Below are 22,920 nucleotides of genomic sequence, written 5' to 3'. Positions count from 1 at the left end.
GGAAACCACTGATTTAAAAACTTGATTTAAAAATGGGCAGAGGATCTGAACAAACATTTTTCCAAAGACACACAGATGGAGTAACAGGTACATGAAAAGATGGTCAACATCACTAATCATCAAGGAAATGCAAATCAAACTACAATGAGATACCACTTCACACCTGTTAGAATGGCTATTACCAACAAGACAAGTAGTAACAAGTGTTGGAGAGGCTGTGGAGGAAGAAGAACTCTCATACACTGTTGGTGGGAATGTAAATGGTGCAGCCACTACGGAAGGCAGTGTGGAAGTTCCTCAAAAAATTAAAAATTGAACTACCATGTGGTCCAGCAATTCTGCTTCTGGATATTTACCTGAAGGAAACAAAACCACTAACTTGAAAAGACATATGTATGCCCATGTTCACTGTAGCATTATTTACAATAGCCAAGACATGGATGCAACCTAAGTGCTCACAGATAAATGAAAGGATAAAGAAAATAATACACACACACACACACACACACACACACACTCACTCACTCACACGAATATTATTCAGCCATAAAAAAAGAATGGAACCTTTCCATTTGTGACAACATGGATGGATCTTGAGGGCATTATGCTACGTGAAATAAGTCAGACAGAAAAAAACAAAAACAAATACTGTATGATCACTAAAATAAACAAAAATCAAGCTCACATATACACAGAACAGATGGTGGTTGCCAGAGGTGAGGTTTGAGGTTTGGGGGAAAAGGGTGAGAGGCTTTAAAAGGCACAAACTTCCAGTTATAAAATAAATAAGTCATGAGACGTAATGTACAGCATGATGACTATAGTTAAAAATACTGTATTGTATATTTGAAAATTGCCAAGAGTGTAACTGGGTGGTGACGCATGTTAGCTACTTACTGTGGTGATCATTTCTCAATATATACAAATATCAAATCATATTGTACACTTGAAACTAATATAATGTTGCATGTCAATTATATCTCAATAAAAACTAAAACAAAAATTATTAATATCCTCAAAAAATTAAAATGATTGTGAGACTGCATCCATAAAATAAAACAGTTGGAAGAAGATGCTGAGAAAATCTCTGAGTATAGAGCGAAAAAACCAAAGAGATGGAAAACAGGAGAAAAATATAAAAATATATTAGAAGCCTGGTCCAGGGTGTCCAATGCCCAAAATAGAAGTTCCAGAAAGAATAAATGGTGAACAGAAAAGAGAAGACCTTTAAACAAATAATTCAAGAAAACTTCCCAGAACTGGAGAGCGTGAGTTTCCAAACTAAAAGGGTCCAGTATGAAAAATTAAAATAGACTTATACTACAGCATACCACTGTGAAATTTCAAAGCAATGGGACTAAGGAAAAAAATTCTCCAAATTTCTAGAGCGGAAAACAAAAGATCCATATAAAAGATTAGGGGTAAAAATAGCTTCTGACTTCTGTAAAAAGAATCAAAAAAGCAACAGAACAATGTCTTCAAAATTCTGGAATAGAGTAGTTTTCAACCTAAAGTACCATGCTTTGCAATACGTTATTGAAATATGAGATGTTTTAAAACAGACATTTCTAGATGTGAAAATTTTTACCTTAAAGCACTCTTTCCTATAAAGTAATTGAAGGATATGCTTTACCAAAATATAATAACAAACCAAGAAAAAGGAAGATACATTATCTAGGAAACTGAAGCTCTGTAACAAGATACAGGCTAAGGGAATCCCTATGACAAAGGGAGACAAATATGCACCAGGCACAGAGATCAACAAAGTCCAGATTTTTTTCAGGGAGATAAAACTGATAAAATAATCTTGAGAAGAGATTTATAAACTGGCAAAGAGTTTGAAGTGGCATTAATGATAGACATTAAAAACAAAAATGGAGGGAAAAAAGTGGCAATTATCAACTCCGGGGAAAACAATGAACAGTAAAACACATTACAAATCTACCTTATTTGAAACAATTTGGTGTCAGTTAAAGAATCAAATGACTATGGTAACAGATTACTGAGTTCAAAAAGGTCCTATATACAAATGATATGGATGGCCTTTCAAAACAGTGGGGGAAAAAGATAGTTTTTCAACGAATCATGTTGCCTAACTATTTAGGGGAAAAAAGGTAGATGTCTTCCTCACTCTCTATTCCTAAATAAAACCCAGAGGGATTTAAATCAAAGAAATAAAACCATAAAGGTCCTAGAAGAAAACATAGGTAGGGTAGCATATAAACTTACTGAAAAAATAACTTGTAAATACAACAAAATTCAGTACCATAAAGGAAAAGATTAGTAACTTTGACTACATAAAAATGTAAATCATTCCTTCAGGGGAAAAAAAGTACCCAGAATCCTAAGTGCTACTTCAAAAGACACAGTAAAAATAATTATTACACTCGCAGTTCAATTTCATTACTTAAGCATGTTCATACCTCTAGCACAAAACAAGATACTTTTCTTGTTTCTGGGCAGTAATTAAGATCAGTAGTCCCACTTAAGAACATAAGACATGTAAATCTAAATCTAGAGAACCAATTTCGGTTGATTTTCTATCAGGTTTCAATGACTAATCTTTTAGACTAAAAATCTTTTAGTCTCCCTTCCACAGCCCCTGCCCAAAGATATCTTTTAACAAATAAGGATCTGGGGTCTAGCATTTCATATGCTTATTAATTACACCTTTAAATAACCTGACTTTTCAAATTTTATCTGATAAGCACAATGTATTTCAAATATTACTGACTTTAGCATTAAGCTATGGGAAGTTCTGGCCTGCTTTTCACTGAAGACTGTGACCAACTATTTAGCATATTAAAAGTCCTCCAATCTTTAATAAGGGTATGCTATAACAACTAATTAAAGAATAAGTGTTAAGTATAAACTATGTTTAACTGCAACATTATGAGGAAATAGGAGAAAACAGGAGAAATGATAAATGCTGTGTGACAACTTAAAATTCTCACTGAATTTTCCAACATCTTGTTTAATCAAAAATGAACGTATTACTTTAGTTAACAAAGTAATGCAGTGATAATAATGGTTTTTTAAACTATTTTATCTCCATCTGGAAATGCACCTTTCTATTTCTAATATCAGGAAATATAATTATGAATATACATTGTTATGTGGTAATAAGAACTTTAAGAATAAATATTAAGATCTAAAATGTTTATAAAATAAGCAAAGTATTAATAGAATGTCTTTATAACTTAAAGAAATGCAAGAGCAGTTGGCAAATACCTTCTTTTGTGAAAAGCCAAAACTAACTATAGGAAAATTATATTAATATATGCTCCAACATGTTTATCATACACATTCAAAATATTACTTCCATACTTTGTTTTTATCTACAATTGAAAACTGGTCCAAGAATTATTCTAGAACAGCTTTTCAATTTCAGACACACACCATATCTGATAAACTATTCAGTTATGATAAATTAAATCCCACCACAGTAATCTTTTTTGACAGATGTTGCATACTTTATGGTAAACAGATTTGTAACTTATCCTACAAATCTATAGGGCTGTATATAAACCGATAAAAACATTCTTAATATGCATTTTTATACAGATATGACTATCACATGTGCTTACAGCTATTTGGTCAAGAAACTTATCAACAGAGAATGTTTCAATCACAAATGGAAAGTTTTTAATAAACAACCCCGGGTTTTAATACTATTCTATTCAGCATCTGAAATATGTCCACTGGGGGAAAGAAAGGAGTCCAGAGACAAATCCTTCCAGTTCCTCCTCCAAAAGCTGATCGAATATCAAGTAACTCTAATTAGAGGCAGAGATAGGCCAGCATAAACTAGTGAACAGAGTAATTTGTCATAATTAGTATACAGTGGAAATGAGTCTGTTTTGGGGCTTAAAAATACTCCATTAAATTATCAGGGTTCAATGAACCTTCAATCCAAATTACTTCTCTGGTTTTCCTATATACAAATTACGTCCATGTCATTCTCTCTTATTCTATATTTTTCTTTAAAACATCTACCATAATTTGTAACTTCATCTTTAACATCTGTTTCTTCTGGATTTTAAGCTCTGAGGTTGTGCTCCCTACTTTCTACACTCTAGAGTGCCTGGCCAGAAGAGTTGTACATTCACATTTGTAATATTTTCTTCTTTGAACTGTTATACTGCTATTCAGTTATACTGCTATTAACTAATTATATCATAATCATGTCATAGTGCATTTATCCTTGAGAAAGTTGAACACTATCTTAAAAAAACGTTTTTGCACAGTCTTAAAAGGACAAAAATTATAAAAATGGAGAACAGATAAGTGGTTGCCAGGGGTTAATGACGAGTGGGGCAGGTGGGTGGGGTATGGCTGTAGAGGAGCAACTTAAGAGCTCCTTGCAGAAACAGAAATGTTGCATATATGAATAGATGAATGTCAATATCAGTTGGGATACTGGTTTGCAAGATGGAACCACTGGGGAAAGTGAGTAAAGAAAGGGTATCTCTCTATTATTTCTTACAAATGCTTGTGAATCTATAATCATTTCAAAATAAAAAGTATAATAATAAAAAAAGAGATCTGGCATCAGAATTATTTAGACGAGCTTTAAAACATACAGATGTCGAGATCTGCCCCAGAGAATTTGGGTTTTTGTTTGAGTTTTTAGGGGTCGGGCTCTATCACCATTATTTTCCCTTATTTCTTTTTAAATCTTCCCTCTTGGTTCTAATGTGCAGTTAGACTACAAATCACTAACGTAGAACAATTATTCCCCAAGGCTAACTGCAGAAGAATCTCCTGGGAAGGTTTCAATCCAGATTCTCAAACTTTGATCCCAGTGATTCTGATTCAGGTGGGGATAAAGCTAGAAAATCTGTTCTTTTTGAGTTGTTCTTTTTTTTAAGTTTTTCAGATGATTTTGATGTACAGGTAGATTTAAAAACCTCTGGATTAGAGTATGATTTTTCTACATACTGTTTAAAGGTAAACATTAGCTCTACTGATCATCATTTTGGAGTCTGCTTGGTACTTATAGTACTTATAAAAAGCCCAAATTACATGCTTAGCATTATTTTCAGCCTTATTCCTAAACCACTAAAACGAAGACATCTTCCCCTTAGACTGAGTCCTACTGAATGCTCCCTTCTTGAACCTTACAACCTGAGATCTCATTGCTCTAAGTAGAATATTAATTTTTTTCATATGAAGCTATGCTTTCTTCTCTGTCCCTATAATTTTTTCCCCCCAAAGATTTTATTGGGGAAGGGGAACAGGACTTTATTCGGGAACAGTGTGTACTTCCAGGACTTTTTTCCAAGTCAAGTTGATGTCCTTTCAATCATAGTTGTGGAGGGTGCTGTTCAGCTTCAAGTTGTTGTCTTTTCAATCTTAGTTGTGGAGGATGCAGCTCAGCTCCAGGTCCAGTTGCCGTTGCTAGTTGTAGGGGGTGCAGCCCACCATCCTTTGCAGGAGTCGAACCAGCAACCTTGAGGTTGAGAGGACGCGCCAACCAACTGAGCCATCTAGGAGGCCGCTCAGCTCAAGGTACTGTGTTCAATCTTAGTTGCAGGGACTCGAGGAGTTGAACCAGTAACTTTGTGGTTGAAAGCCCACTGGCCCATGTGGGAATCGAACCGACAGCCTTTGGAGTCAGGAGCACAGAGCTCCAACCACCTGAGCCACTGGGCCGGCCCTGTCCCTATATTCTTAATTCATTATACACTGAAGATATTAAACCACTGATTTTTTAATCCATTACTCTAGCAGGCTTTAATTATGAGCCTAAAAAATTGGCAGCCTGGTGCAATGGTTCTCAATCCTGGATGTGCTTTGGAATAACCACCCTTAAGATAACAGCATAGTAGCTCTATTACACATCACAGCATAGCATACTCAGAATATCGGATCCAGAAAGTTTGGGGTGGTTTCAGGGACTCTGTATAAAATAAAACAAAGTTCTACAGAGATTCTGAGACACAGTTAAACACTGACTTATGGTTTCCATTTTTATCCTCTGGCTCAAGTGATACACTAATGCCATATTGGTCTAAATCTGTTATTTCTAAAAATATCAATTATCACAATGAAAACTAAAACATTTATAGTGAGGTATAATACAATGAATGTCAGAGACCTATTAGCCCAAGCTGTTATTAAACGGGACTTAACCAGCTTAATTTCTGAGCCTAAAGTTTCCAAGTTACAAACAAGAAGCTATAAAACAAAGGAGCTGGACTGAATCAGTGTTTTGTAAAACTGTGTTTCCAGAAGTCTTAGGGTTCTACAGAGGTGCTTTAGCAGCCAGGAGACAAGCTAAATAAAGGTACAGGCTAAACAGGGTGACGGGGCTTTGATTCAATCAACTTACCCATATACAGTTGACCCTTAAACAATGCAGGATTAGTGGTGCCAACCTGCCCCACACAATGAAAAATCTGCACATAACTTTTGACTCCCCCCAAACTGAACTACCAATAATCTACTGTTGACCAAAGCCTTATCGGTAGCATAAACAGTTGATTAACACATATTTTATGTTATATGTATCATGTACTGTATTCTTACAACAGACAAAATGTTTATAAAATATTACATTAGAAAAAGTCTCACACACACACACCCCCGATCTAAAAACCATGGTTCTGTAACTTGAGATCTAAGCCACACGTTAAAAGTGCACAAAAAGCTACACTTGGCTATTGGATACCATACTGAACAAAGTAAATATAAAACGTTTCCATCACTGCATAAAGTTCTACTGAAAAGTCCTATTGTCAATGATTCGATAACTGTGTCTTGTTGAATGAGAAGCTCCTTATGATTTCTTTCAGCTCCAAAATCCATCCCCAATATTTGAAGAAAATGCATTAACCTACGTATTTGAAATCATCTTAGTAAACCATTTCACAGATAGCAAAAAATGTTTAAACAATCTAAGTAAAAAGAAAATACTATCGCTGGAAGAGAGAAAAGATTTCTGGATTTTAGAAAAGACAACTTACTGAATGAGAGAAGATATCTGCCAATGACACATCCAACAAGGAGTTAATATCCAAAATATATATGGAACTCATATGACTTAACATCAAAAAAACAAAAAATCCATTTAAAAATGGGCAGAGGACCTAAATAGACATTTCTCCAAAGATAACACTCAGATGGCCAACAGACATTTGAAAAAATGCTCAGCATCACTAATCATCAGGGAAATGAAAATTAAAACCACAATATCACCTCACACCTGTCAGAATGGCCATCGTCAATAAATCAACAAACAGTAAGTGCTGTTGAATATGTGGAGAAAAGGGAAACCCCATGCACTGGTGGTGAGATTGTAAATTGATGCAGTCACTACTGAAAACATTATGGAAGCTCCTGAAAAAATTAAAAATAGAACTACCTATGAGCCAGCAATTCCATTTCTGGGTATTTACCTGAAGAAATCCAAAACACTAATTCAAAAAGACATATGCTCCCCTGTGTTCATTGCAGCATTATTTACAAAGCCCAAATATGGAAGCAACCTAAGAGTCCATCGAGAGATGAATGGATAGAGAAGATGCGGTACATATATACAATGGAATACTACTCAGTCATACAAAATAAAATCTTACCATCAGTGACATGGATGGACCTAGAGGGTATTGTGCTAAGTGAAACAAGTTAGACAGAAAGTCAAATACTATATGATTTCATTTATATGTGGAATCTAAAGAACAAAGAAACAAACAAAACAAACTCATTGATATAAAGAACGAACTGGTGGTCATCAGATGGGAGGAAGATAGGCGAATCGGTGAAAAAGATGAAGGGATTAAGAAGTACAAATTGGCAATTATAAAATAGTCACAGTGATGTAAAGTACAGCATAGGGAATATAGTCAGTAATTTTGTAATAACTATGTATGGTGTCAGATCGGTACTAGACTTAGGGTGATCACTTCATAAGGTATATGAATATCTAATCATTATGTTGTATATCTAAAACTAATATATTATATGACCACTGTAACTAAAAAATAAATTTAAAAAAGAAAAAAACTACACTGATATAAGTTAAAAAATTCTTAGGTAATGATGTCACATAAGTTTATAAAGCAGTCCCACTACATTGTCTTATTTGAACAGCACCTCTCTCTTGAGTAGACAGGACAAATACTTTATCTATTTAATGGTAAGGATAGTAAACTGAATTCAAAGAAGCAAAATACTGAATACAAGTTCCCAAAAAGAAAGAGCTAGAACTGGAACAAACCTTACTCATGGTATCTCAGAAGCCAACACCAAAGTGACAAAGCATTATCATGGACAAAAATATAAACTCACTAATACAAAGGAAAGAAATTCATTCATTTAACAAATATTTACTGAGCATCTATACTGTACAAAGTTAGTATACTAGGTGCTAAAAATATAAAAAGGAGAATCAGCTTTCAAAAAAACAAAACAAAAACGAAACCCAAGTGACCAGATTCTAATGAGAAATAGGGAAAATTTCACAAAGGAAACTAAATGTTATCATCTCTCTTTCAAAAGCTCAATTTATAAATCTAAAAAAAAAAAAGGCAATGCTAGAATTCAGTTACCTACTCATTGTCCACCAGAGTCCTACATATGATACAGCTATATCTTTATTTCACAACCAAAAACACATTAGAAATTTGCGTGTATTCTTTAAGAGAATCAGATTTTTAAAATCATAGGTTTGCTAGCTATAGTAAAGTACTAATAAAACTAAAGTCAAGGCTTCAATTCCCATAGGAAAAGCCCATGATTACACTATACTTCTAGCTCAGAATAACCACTTCAATGACAACCCACTAAAATTAGGCAAGCAAATATGGATGCCTTAGCAAAAACAAATGGCACTAAAGAAAAACTTTGGTCTACACCCAATTCCTAAGAGGCAAACATTAAAGTAGTAAGATTTTAAATATTTATGGAGGATTTACTGTTTTACTTCATCTACGGTCAAAGGGATTGGTTATTTTTCAAATTCTAATATGTAAAATTAGTTTCTAATAGGTTATGTAAGTTTCACATTTTTCCCCAATATTTTTCTCACACAACAGAGAAAATTTCAACTGAAATTCACCATAATTTTTCCATGTTTCAACATTTTATGATGTTATAGGAGTTTACTATATGAGAATTCAAATATATAATCAAATAAAACAAACTCAATTAACTAAAATGATTACCAAATGTGGTCTTTCAACAGTATTTCCTATTTAGTAAGGGCTAAATCCTTATTTGAACTCCTGTGGAAAACCATTCTAAAACTGGATACTTCTCTTTTCTTCCTACATAATGGTATAATAGTACTCTTTTAAAAAAGTAACTGACAATCATAATATTGCCTTGAGGTTATCATTTTCAAAAATCATGCTGTACCACATACAAGAAAGCTAAAAACGGTATTTTTGAGTCTATAGCATCCCAAAATTCAAACTAGTCAGGGTTTTTAATAAATCTCTATCAGACCGTTTCCTTTTTCTTCTAAAGCAAAGGGAAATAAAATCCAATTAACTGGAATCCTATTAAGTGTAACTTTACAATAAATGGAAATCTCCAAGAATTTAAAAGTAGAAAATACAAATCAAATTAGGATGTTCTTACTTAATGCTGATACACTGATGGATGCGACAAAAAGTCTCAAATATAAAGAGACGGGCATTTTCAATGAAATCCTCAAGACAAGCCACCAAGAAGAAGTCATTCACAAGCACCTGTGTGTATAAAATATGAAAGAAAAAAAATTAAATGGCACTGACCAGCAATTTGCAAAATCTGACTCAAAAACTTTTTGTGTGTCTTACTCATTGTTCCATTCACTAGAACTTTCTCATCTAATATCACAAGTTCTAACATCACAGCATTTTCTAAAAACACTATGTTCAAGCCTCTAATAACTTAAGCAAATGAATGCTATAAGAAAAAAGACCTAAGAACTGAAATGTTTCCTTGTTCCACTAATGACATGGGCAACTTTGTGACAAAACAGCTTTGTCTAGTCCATTATCCTACATAAATTTTCTGCAAATAACCTACTGTTTCCAGCTATTTAGAATGATTATGAATGGACTAAAGGTATGCGTATTTCTGTGATAGTAAGTAGACCTGTAAATCTACAAAGGAAAAAAATTCAAGCGACTCCTAATCCACAGACAGTATCATAATTAAAAGAAAGAATTTTAACTTAATAGCAACCAAGTGCCCTCGGCCTTAGCATTTCTTCTTAGCATAACAAATGTACTCCAATATTTAGTAATGCCATATGACATGTTAGTAATATTGATAATGATTACATGAACACATATCATCACACTGGATTCTAATTTTTCACGTTGTCCAATGTTTGACAATCATCTCTGAGGGTATATTTACATGGTAATTTTTTTCTTAGAGAAGTAAGATCTTGGTCCTTCAACAAATTTGGCCCATTTTTGTGCTAACACTTGGGTTCAAAAATAAAACTGACAACTAATAACTCGTGGATTTGGTAAATGCATTTGGCAGGTAAATTCTTAGGTTAATTTTTTAAAACTTGAAAACTAACTTATTCAAAAAATCATAAATCTAACTCTTTCAGTTGTTCTGAAGATACTTTAGTTACTAACAACCAACAGAAGACATTGTAATTATAAAAATTCACACTCTTAGCAAATGTTAAATCATGTGAAAAATTCTAAAAACAGGCCCACTTATAGAACAAATTGAGAAGCACAGCTGTGATATGCAATTCCAAACAACCTTGCCCATACATATGAAATATTTCACGTAGTTACTTATTCAGGATAAGACATGGAATTATGGGTGTATGTATGAATTTATAATACTGCCAATGTTTTCACAAACTGTCCTACTAAAAGGGATACACACATGGCAATATTAAAAATGTCTTCACCCTTGCACATTTCTAAACAATATGCAACTTTAAGATTAATATAAATTTCTGATATAATTACTTTAATAAAACACTGCAGTTAACTCTTACATATACAAAAATTTAACGTTACCAATTTACAAGTAAAAATTCATACTTACAGATTCACATTCTCTCAGCTTTTTCTGAGCTCCATCAAAGTCAAAGTTAACATATAAGCATTCAACAAACTCTGTAATTGGGTCTTTATATGTGTAAGACTCCTGTAAAATTAAGTCAAAGGTCAAGTTGGCTCTAATTCAACATTGTTTAGTAGACTGCTCCTAGAATATCCCAATCTTCTTATTTTCTCCCCCCTTAACATTAATTTCTAGCAAATTACCTAGTATTATCCTCTCAAAGCAATTGCCCATATCCTGATTTCAGGACACACCTTAACCTTTTAATGGCTTCCAGATCAAGTTCTCTAAATTCTCATCCTAGAACGATTCCAAAAGCTTTTGAATTCCTCTCCTGCCCTTAGTTAATAAACAGTGATGAACGTCCCCAAATATAAAGGTATTCATACCCTATTGAATGAAACTGTCTTTTAATTTATTCTTACATTAAACAAGCAGGTTCTTTTCCTAACCCGTAGTTATCGCTGAGAAACTCAATGAACCAGTAGGGCTGCAATGTTTTATACAACATGGGGACTATTTCCATTGTCTTGTATGTAAAGGTCACTACTCTCGAATTGTGTGGACAGTGACCTCCCAACAAACAGTTCTAGGCTCCAGATCTCTTCACTCTTTGCAATAAAAGCAACACTAACATCCAATGCATATTAAGTACCCACCTAGCAGAGAGCAATATTCGTTCATACCACATCACTAATATATCTGTAATTAAAAGACAGTAAATGCCTATTTGGGGCTCTTGGGCTCTTCTCTTTTCATGCATACTTTTTTCCTTTTTTAAAACGTTTTTGCCTTAAAAAGAGTAGTACTGTAGAAAAAGAGGTTAAACCTGAAGTTCAGTCATGTTTTAAAAATCAATAAATTCCATTCTTTTGCATGTGGTTTTTTTTATATACATAATAGAATACTATTCTGCCATAAGAAAAGATGAAATAGTGCCATTTGCGACATGGTTGGATCTTGAGATTATTATGCTAAGCGAAATAAGTCAAACAGAAAAAGTTGAGAACCATATGATTTCCCTGATATTTAGGATATAAAACTGAGGGGGCCAGCTCGGTGGCTCAGGTGTTTGGAGCTCCGGCTCTCAACCACAAAGTTGCCGGTTTGACTCCTCAACTCCGGCAAGGGATGGTGGGCTGCGCCCCCTGCAACTAACAATGGCAACTGGATCTGGAGCAGAGCTACGCCCTTCATAACTAAAACTGAAAGGACTGTTCCCCCACCCCCCAAAAAAAACTGAAAGCAATAAAGGAACAAGACAAACAAAGAAACAAAAACTCATAGACACAGACAATGGGTTAGTGGTTATCAGAGGGTAAGGGAGGAGGGAGGTGGTAGATGAGGGTAAACGAGATCAAATATATGGTGATGGAAGGAGAACTGACTCTGGGTGGTGAACACACAATGTGATATATAGATGACGTAATACAGAATTGTACACCTGAAACCTATGTAACTTTACTAACCATTGTCACCCCAATAAACTTTAATTAAAAAAATAAAATAAAATAAAGATTTCAGTTTTTACCTGTTGAATAACTTTGACCAGATCTTTTAGCACCTGCCGGCGTTTTCGAACATCTTTGTTTGTTATAACTGCTGTAGTTAAATAGCGAAGAATATGTGGACACATCGTCTGAATTGCATTAAGGTACCTAAGGTAAAAATACAAAGGCTATTTAATAACTTGCCCAGTATTTCTAGATCTATAATCACATGTAATTTAAAGAAATCACTCAAACTGCTCATCGTATTTCAGTTTTTAAGTAACCTAAGATTGCAGACACTGAAGAATGATTTTAAGGGCCATCTCCTCCAAGGAAATAAACTAAATGATAAAAATGCCAGCTGGTATTCCCTAATTTGGAGTGAGGAACTCACTTATGAGTTAAATAATCCTATTATCACTGTTGAGTAAAAGGAATTTTGAAAGACCTTTATTCATTCCATCAGTCTGTTTCAAAAGACTACTAAATATGACTTTCAGTCATTCATCTATTAGAACAAACATGTGAAAACCTGTGTGCAAATCATTCATAATAAGCAGAAAATAAGGGACTTACATAAATTAAAGAATTCGGGAAATGAAAGACTGGAAACTATAGAGAAAGAAACTATTACAGTATTACAGGGCTTTGGTTAAATTGGTAACACTGGGAATTAGAAAGGAAGGACTAGATGTCAGACAAATGTCAACTGGGCCTTGGCTGATATGTAGTAAATCTTGCTATTCTGATGATCAGCAGCTGGCCACCCTCTGTCATTTTGGTGTTTATCCTGTATTTCTCCCCCTCGTTTTCTTTAAATAACTCCCCAATTTTTATACAATAAGTACCTTACAATGCCAGGAACTATGCCAAGCTTAGAAATGTGTCAATCAAGTCCACTTTTATTAGCTGAATATTCAAGCCTGAAAGTACCCATCCACCTCCATCTCCCACGACACCATCACTGAACTGCTTCCTGTTTCCTCACACTTCACTACACAGATTGCTGTTCCAAACAAGCCTCTGAAACCTAAATTCTACCCAACCTTCCTGGTCCAGCTCAGATACCTTATCTTCCAAGTGTTCCCAGACTACGATATTAATAAATCTTTATATTTTGTCATATTGTAGATTCCTCATAAAATGTGGTTTGAACTCTTTAGAGGACCCTAGAATCTGACAATAACTTAACACTTACTACCTAATCCCAATTAGCCCCACTTAAATCCCCTTTAAGCAAGGCAGGGTATAAAAAGAATCAAAACACACTCAAGAATAAAACAATTTATAGGGAAAGATTAACTAAACAAATCAGCTACAAGTTTCATTACCTGAAAAATTAAGGCTGAGATTAGGCAGAAAATTTTAAACTGCAATGCTCAGTCAGAACACTTATTTGCCTCTGTACTCTCTTGCCAGATTTCATGTACAACCTCAGGAAAGCATGACTGGTTTCCTTAATATCAGTTTTGAAGTGGCTAATTTTAGTAGGCATTTATGGAACTCACTCATAAATGTATCCATATAGGATAAAAACTAAGTTTATTGTTTGCGATGTTAAACATTCATTTTAACTCATCCTAACTTTATGTCATTGCACCACATATATCTTCTATTTTTCTGGAGGATGACTTCCTTGGGAAATCACTTCTCTATTTCTGTGAATATATGGCAGGCGCTTGCAAAATCTACGTAAAGGGCTAAATAATGAACATTTTAGGGTTTGCAGGCCAAGAGGCAAAACTGAAAGTGTTGTGCAGGTATTTACATGAAGTGAAAACAAACTTCCAAAATATTTTATTGACAAGGCTCATAAATACAACAGTTGAACAGAAAATTTTGTAACACAGGTTTACTAATGTAAAAATGGAATTTCTTTACTTAATTAGGTTCAAAAGTTAGTGACCTGTATCATTAAAATTTATTGTAAACGTTTATCTGTAATGAGATTTTACATATTTAATCTTAAAAAATTTCACGTTGTCTTGCTCCATCCCACCTGGGAGGTGGATCATCCCTTTGCCCAGTAGATCCACATTATGCGTATGTACCTTACCCGCCCATTAGTTACTTAGTAGCCACCCTGGTTATCGTATCCACTGTTGTGGTAGCACAGTGCTTGTGTTCAAGTAACGGCTCTTTTACTTAATGGCCCCAAAGCCATTCACATAATTTTATTACATATATTGTTATAATTGTTCTACTTTACTATTATTGTTAATTTATTACTGTACCTAGTTTAAATTAAACTATTATACAATATGCATTTATGTATGCATGTATAGGAAAAAACATAGTATATATAGGGTTTGATACTATCCATGGTTTCAGGTATTCACTGGGAGTCTTGCAACATTATCGCCCACAGATAATGGGGGACTGCTGTATGTAAAACAATGAGCATGGCTGTGTTCCGATAAAAATTTATGGACACTAAAACTTTCATGTAATTTTCACGTCACAAAACATTATTTTCATTGTTTTCCAACCATTTAAAATGTACAAGCTATTTTTATATCGCAGGCCATCAGAAAAAAGGCAGTGGGCTAGATTTATTAGACCACGGTCCATAGTTTGCAGATCTGGAACATAGCATTACGACGACAACTCCTGACTTCCGAACAGCAGGGACTCCCTACCATCTACGTATGTATGTATGCATGCATCTGCATAGATTGATACATAAAGGAGGGGAGTGAGGATTAAGGGTGATTCTTGTGACGTTATCTTAGTTTACATTCTTAGAGGGATCAGTAATTATATATTTAGGAAAAATACAAGCAAGACCACAGATGTGGATTACAGCCTACACGTGACCATTGTGTTCTTTTGCTCTACTTCCTTCTTATCATGTCCTTTCTTCTCCATCAATTGGAATTTAAAGGCCAGACCAATTTTCATCTTCACTGAACTCTTCTAACTTCTCCAGACCTCACTGATAGCTGGCACACCTATTTTAGCATGTACAATAAAATACATCTGTACTAAGTTATATATGTTCTACACTACTTCTTGTGTTATTTGTTTGGGTTAGAAACTATGTAAGAACAGAGGCTATACCACCCCTATTTTTGAAATCTAACTTTATATATATATTTTTTTTTTTTTTAAATAAGAGCCTCAAGTATTTATTGTGTTCTGAAGTGTAATTTCATGATAGGTCGATAAAAATGTTTTAGCTTATTTTTTCTCTAGCACAACCCTGCTCCAGTTGTACAATTTTATGAAGTTTTTCTTCAGTTTTCTAATTGCAAGTCAGAACATTTAGTAATCAAACAGTAAGACAAATATGCCCCAAAATAAAAACATTTAAATATCTATGATGTGCAGGATGTTATCAGAATATAAAGAATAAAAATTCTGCCCTCAAATACACTTATAATCTAGTTGGGGAGATAAGGCAATTGTAAGTTTTTTGTTTAAAGGCATTGCATAATTAAATACCAAATATATGGCAGACACAATATACAGGACTTCATGAAGAAAGTAAACTTGAGTTGGAGCTTGAAGAACAGGCAGACTTTGGATAGGTAAAAAAAGGACACAATGACATTTCTAGAAAGACAAACTAAAAGAACAAAGAAAAGGGAGAACACTTAGTAGAATTTCAGAAGATGGGTTTTTAGATGGGGATCTTAGAGGTCATCCTGAGCTAGAGCAGGTAAAATACCTCCATGAAAAATATCAGGAACAATTAGAAAATACAGGAAAAATAAAGGAAGAAAAGTCAGTCAGGATAAATTCTGGACACTAGTTGACTGTTAATAGTAAAACTTGAAATTTCTTAGGAAATTTATGTTATTTTTATTTAGGAAACAAAACACTCTTGTGTGAACTGAACTTTGAATCTACTTTTTTTAACAACTGGAGAATAACTAGGGCATTGTATTACAAACGCATTCTTTTCCCTAATGATGTCTACATTTGGTGGCAAAGCCTCATCTGTAATAGCCTTCGAACATTGCTCTATCTTATACCTGATACCTAACTTATATATTGTTACATTTACAAGTTCAAAATTTTCAAATGTGTAAATCATCTCCATTTTAGATTCAGAATAAATTATGGCAGAAATGACAATATATATGATGTAAGGGACTATCACCTGCACTTGCATCTAAACTTTCACTTCAAGGACAAAAGTATAATTTATCTCCAAAGTACTGTTCTGTTTTTTTTTTTTTAAAGCCTGAAATCACAATCGATATAAACTATCAATTTAACATACAGTCTATGAACCACATTAAAATGTATTACTGTGCTATTAGAAATTAAAAACAGGAAGAATATGATATTTTCTTCATTAATTTCTAGTATCTACCAGAGACCACTGAAAAACATAATGACTGTAGACATATCAATGCAAATGACATGCTATGTAACTATTCTACTTAATATGCAATCCAGGAAAATGAATGAAATAATGATGTCAAGCCAACTGGGAGTATTTTCATAAAAAGTTAGAATCAAGCTAAAATGAAAATAAGCCATGAAGACATTACTAATGAGGAAGAAAACAGGATGGTAACCTGACAGTATTTTGGTGGAAATTCAAAATTGTAATATGACTGAGTTTTCTTTTCCATATTTTGCTAACAGGCTGTTTCTGTTATTTAAAAAAAAAAAAAAGTTTTATAGGCACGAGGGTTCTCATCGGGTGGGAGAAAATGTTCAAAAACTGATTTATGATGATAGCAATCACCACTTGGTAAAGTTACTAAAAAAAAATCACTGAATCATAAACAAAACCTTCTGGTAACCTTAACATAAATCAGAGTAGTGGCATCCTACTATATTAGTAGTCACTATTCTTTTTCACCACTACTCTTTTGCATTAAAAGAAAAAAGCCAGTTTCAACTATATCCTAATAGGCAGTAGAAACTATTAATTTAAAAAAGTCAACCCTTGTAAATTAATCTATTTAATATTCCGCATGACTAAATGGAAAATGTGTATAAGGCTCTTCTGCTATATATTTTAGTGTCATGGTTGTCTTAAGGAAAAGCCCTTGTATGACTGAGTTAGAAGCTGAACTTGTTGCTTTTCTCATAGAAGTATTTTTACTTGAAAGAATGACAGACAAACCAAAGCTATTTAGACTTTGGCATATGGAAGATATTTTCTAGAAAATGAAGAGTTTATCCTTCAAGAAAAATAAATGATAAAATTAGAGCTTTCAAAAAATAGAATTTTAGGAAATTTGTATATATGTCACTCCTACTTTCCATTATTTAAACCCTTTTAATGGGGTCAGTACTGATGTTAATGAATGTCATTTTTTTGGTATTGTATATGGTCAACATATTTGGAATACTTGTATAACTCACTGAGCCAGTATTTTCCAAACAACTAATGCATGATGTTATAAACTATGCATGGGTAAAAAGATCCATTTAAAGTACAAGGCCGACCAATATATTTTGGAATACCAGCATAGTTTAGAATCCAAAAAACTGAATGATATGGTTTCAGATTCCACATTACAATAACCTTTAAAAAACCACTACTTGTAGAGTTTTGGTGTATTATCAAAAAAAATATTCACAATTATCTGAAAAAGCTATTTTAGAAAAACACCTCTCTATGTATGTGTGAGGCTAAGTTTTCTTCATATCCTTCACAACAGACTGAAAAAAATCAGGTATGAAAGCAGGGATAAAAATCTAGCTGTCAATTAAGCCAGAAATTGAAGGGTCTGCAAAAATGTAAAGCAATGCCACTCTTCTCACTAAATTTTTGGTTTTTTAAAAAGTAGTTTTTCGGTGGTGGTGGTGGTGGCAGCGGGGGGGGGGGGGGAGGGGGGCAAACACTTAAAAAAAAAAAAAAGTTATTTTTCTTAAAAATAAATGTCCACTATCATCAACTTAGTATTTGCCAATTAACATACTTTTAATTTCTCAGTTTTAATTTCTAATACACTATATATCAATAGATTTAGCCAACAAACAAAACTGCACTCACTAAGTCTTAATACTTAATAAAAGGATTCCAAGACCAAAAAGTTTAAGAACCATTTACCTGTAACAATAATATTCCCAAAGATAATTCTGATGTTTATTGTTTTTTCTTCTAAACGTCCAACAGCTCCTCAGTGTGTATATCTAATTTGGGTGTTGAAGGGGGTAAAAGGCTGTCATTGAATGTTCCAATAGGGTCCTATTTGCCTCACAAAGTTAAATGGAGAATTATGTCCCTATATACATACTTTTTGTAATGCTCCACAATGACCAATAAATCTATCATAGCTGAGTCCTTTTAGTGGAATCGTTAAAAAGCTAAACAAAACAAAAAACATCTCACAATTCCTTCCTCAGTTAACTGATATGATAAGGCTACACTTCTGTCACCTGGGGTATTTCAGGTTTTAGAGAATACCATGCAAGTATATATAGTATTTCCTGATGGTTTTTATTTTTTATTAAATCACTTGACATATAAAGCCATTTTCGTTTAATTTTTTTTTCCATTTTTGAAATTGAATTATCAGTTTTAAGATTAATTTCAACATTTTCTAATATATTGCTAATTTTATTTTCATTACCTTTGTTGTGTTTTTCTGTTTTTCTTAATGAAGGTTTTTAAAAGCTGAATTAAGTACTCAAAGCTGTGAATTAATTTCTGAGTGATGCTTTGGCAGACATTTCATAATTATTAACATTTAACCTCTTCTTTGATTCAGTTATTTATACAACTTTTAACAATTTTTAGTTTGACTGTATTCTGTCCAAAAACTACAATCTATTAAGTTTCTTTTTCTTTTCAATTTACTGAGAGATTTTAAATGGCATACAGCATTGTCTTTTTTGTATATGAACCATGGAAATATAAATGAAGGCATTAAACGTATTTGTAGACTATAGCTTGATAATTTAATAAATCTTAATTCTAAATTGTTATTTTAACTATATATATGAGCATGAACCTTTATCTCACTTTAAAATAAAAAAAATTGACTTTTTTACATTGTTTTCCTTTTGTAAAAGTTTATTATATTAAAACTTTCTGTAATCTCAATGAACTACCTTTCTATTTCTAATATCCATTACAAATGGTTCTACTAGTAAATTACATATATTCTGTTGTAATTTCATATAAGCCACAAGGTTGTCAGGAATTACTTTATAGTGTTTCACCCTTATTTGTATTATAGAATTTTCACAATGGGTTTGAATATTTTTTTTTTTAATTTTTCTTGTTTGCATGCTTCCTTTCATTACTTGAAAATATACGAAAGTCAGCTGCATTTAATGTTCCTTTCTGGATATACACATAACTGCAAAAACCACAGAAGACTGGCTCCACTAATAAGTAAGTACCATGGAATGCCCTTTTCTAGTGATTTCTACAACTGAGTTCAGGAAGGGCTGTTTTATCCTTAACCCCTCTACTAGGTGTCAAAAATGGAGCCAGCTGTCACAGACTCCCTCTGGGGGAGGGGGTCAAATCTGCTCATTAAAGGTAGGCTCACCCTCCTATCTTTGATTTTGGGACTATCAATCAACTCTTAAGACAATCCTACAGGTTTTACTATATAGGAGGAAGGTAAAATACAGCATGTTAGTGTTGCTTTTAATCTCTTTTCATTTGAATGCATGATTGACTAATCTCTATAAATACTGAGAAATATATCTGTAATTCTAGAATTTGAAATTCTCATTAAGATTTCTTTTTCTTTTGGGCCGGCCTGGTGACTCAGGTGGTTGGAGTGCCATGCTCCTAATGCCGAGGTCGCCGGTTCGATTCCCACAAGGGCCAGTGAGCTGTGTCCTCTATAGCTAAGATTGTGAACAACGGCTCTCCCTGGAGCTGGGCTGCTGTGAGCAGCCGGAGGTTGGTGTGAGCAGCCGTGGGCTTCTATGAGTTACCGTGTGCTGCCAAGAGCAGCCGGTGGCCAGCGTGAGTGGCCGGCAGCCATGTGAGCAGCGAGCAGCCAGCGAGAGCTGCCCTGAGCTGCTGTTGAGTGGCTGACGGAAAACTAGCGACCGACTGCCTCAGCGGGGGAGCGCAAGGCTCATAATACCAGCATGGGCCTGGGAGCTGTGTGCTACACAACTAGACTGAAAGAACGGCTTGAACTGGAGTGCGGGGGCGGGGGGAAAGGCAGAAGAAGGGACCAAAACAATAAACTAGTTTAAAAAAAAAAATTTTTTTTTTTATAAGGTGCATGGACATCTTAACATTACAGATAGGTATGTAGCTGCTTTACTCACTCACCAATATCCCCAAATTTCTTGCAATGATTTACCAATCATTTTTCTGGATATTCCAGATTCACCCAGTATTGGTTAATCTCAACTACTGCATGAGATTGTATTGTCAGTATCAAAAATAAAAAATCCTCTTCTAAAACATAACGGTTGCACAAGGGTACAGGAAAAAGGTACTTCTCAAGAATGAGGGCACAAGGGAAATTAGACTGCCCTCAGAGGATTAAATACACAATGCACTAGAGCAGAGAGATTAGTTAATTCACTAAGAGAAAGCTACCATGTTTCCCCAAAAATACCTGGCTGGGCCATCAGCTCCAATGCGTCTTTTGGAGCAAAAATTAATATAAGACAGCGTCTTATTTTAATATAAAATCGGGTCTTTATAATATAATACAATATATTATAATGTAATACTGGGTCTCATTAATTTTTGCTCCAAAAGACGCATTAGAGCTGATGGTCTGGCTAGGACTTATTTTCGAGGAAACATGGTACCAAATCAGGAAAACTTGAAAAGCTATTAACGTATTCCAATCAATATGGGGTAGTTAGAGGAAGAAAGACAGAAGTACAGTGAGAGGTATTGATCTGAAATGGAATTCATGAAAAGATAAGTAAAAAGCAAATCTTGAAAATGCCATTCGAATATTTACATACCATAAAATGTTCATGATCTGGCCTTAGTGGCAAGAATATCCTTATGAAAATGGACATATTAGGACAGCTTAACCTGATGGTGCCATTAAACATCCAGTCACATAAATTTTCTATTCTGATTCCAAGGACTCATAAAGAAATCTTCTGTTTATCATGCTTCCTATGTCCTAAACCTACAGCATCAGCACAATCTGACCAAATGTTTCATGTACTTAGTCCTCTTAGCACTTATACTTCTCAGTATAAATTATTGTTGGCCTTCTGGTTTTATATATCAGTCTTTTGGAGGCTGGTTCAGCTTTGCTCTTCACCAATCTTCCCCTAGGATACTGCCAAATAAAGCTGCGAGCTCACAGTGCCACAGGCCAGGCAGGACAAAGGTAATACCGCACTTGCAGGATCTTATTTTAGTGGACAATGGCTTTTTTAACCCCTCCCATGAGTTTTTACTTAATTCAACATATGGACTATGATTTATATCTTTCAAGGTTATAACTAACCTATCATAGCATCCAGCAAGCAGTAAAGTATATATATAATTTAAAAGTTTTTATTTATACAATTTTAATATACATTGAGTTTCCCACAAGTAGGATTTGAGGAACAGAGCAGACAGAATGAGGCAGTTACGTACAAATTAGTGAGTAATGTGAATCTAGAAAGAACAGTTGAATGCTATAAAGTATCTCCAATAAAAAAGAAATAAACCTAATGCTGTGCAAATTATAAAACTTTATCTTCTGTCATTAACATTTAAAAGTTAATGCTGGAACACAGGCAAAGACCACACACTGTCTTCCACCACAGTCAATGCCATGTAATTTTTGTTTTCACTTTTCTCAAGGAAAGAAAAACATAATTTCCTATTAAAAACTCCTTTGCCCATGTTCAGTTTTATCATACTGGATCAGTATGTCATGTTAATACTGACTAAATACATTTATACTGAATTTAAGTTGTAATGTTAATATGAAAAACAAACCAGCCATATGTCTGTTAAAAGTGCTTCTATTTCCTTTTATTTAAATTCAGGGGAACACTTAGCATTTAATGCAGACAACACAATATACACCATTTAAAAATGGCTCTCTGTTTCTACACACAAAAAAATTACTGGCACTTCATGGATGGCCAAATATTTTTTTAACTTTTATTACCACTAATTACTTAAATTTCTCTTAAATTCAAAGTCCTGTTAGTTATGATAACAACTTAACTGCAGAGGTCAAATATTTTAGTCTTAAAAATCTTACTAAAATGAGCATTTAAAGACCATGTTTATTAATGTGACTAAGTTTAGATTATGTCTCACCAACTTATGCAAAAATATTGCCACAGAGTAGTAATTTATGTTTAAGACTTTGAAAATTACAAAAACAATTTAAAAACAAGATGTTCAGTCTTCATTGATGTTTTATATCAGAAGGGTATGACACCATCAATTCCTAAGCTTACTTTTATAAATAAATATGCACTTTGGAAAAAAAGATAAAATGTTAATTTAACAATCAATAATGTGACAGACATCAAG

At 33.9% G+C, this 22,920-nt stretch overlaps 1 protein-coding gene across 1 annotated transcript in view; it reads right to left on the bottom strand.

Annotated features, from left to right (window-relative positions):
* The window catches only part of EIF3E (eukaryotic translation initiation factor 3 subunit E), a 47,204-nt gene that overhangs the window by 5,675 nt on the left and 18,609 nt on the right, over positions 1-22,920 (bottom strand). Inside the window, exons 8-10 of the mRNA XM_019750651.3 lie at positions 12,563-12,689; positions 11,014-11,115; positions 9,586-9,695 (exon numbers count right to left, since the gene is read on the bottom strand). Coding sequence (XP_019606210.1) covers positions 9,586-9,695; positions 11,014-11,115; positions 12,563-12,689 — 339 coding nt within the window. The remainder of the gene's footprint in view (positions 1-9,585; positions 9,696-11,013; positions 11,116-12,562; positions 12,690-22,920) is intronic.

The sequence above is a fragment of the Rhinolophus sinicus genome, chromosome 6, assembly GCF_057876585.1.
Source record: "Rhinolophus sinicus isolate RSI-liver-muscle chromosome 6, RSI-T2T, whole genome shotgun sequence".
NCBI classification, from domain to species: Eukaryota; Metazoa; Chordata; class Mammalia; order Chiroptera; family Rhinolophidae; genus Rhinolophus; species Rhinolophus sinicus.
The sequence above is the reverse complement of the archived record's forward strand: the minus strand, read 5'-3'. Positions and strand labels throughout refer to the sequence as shown.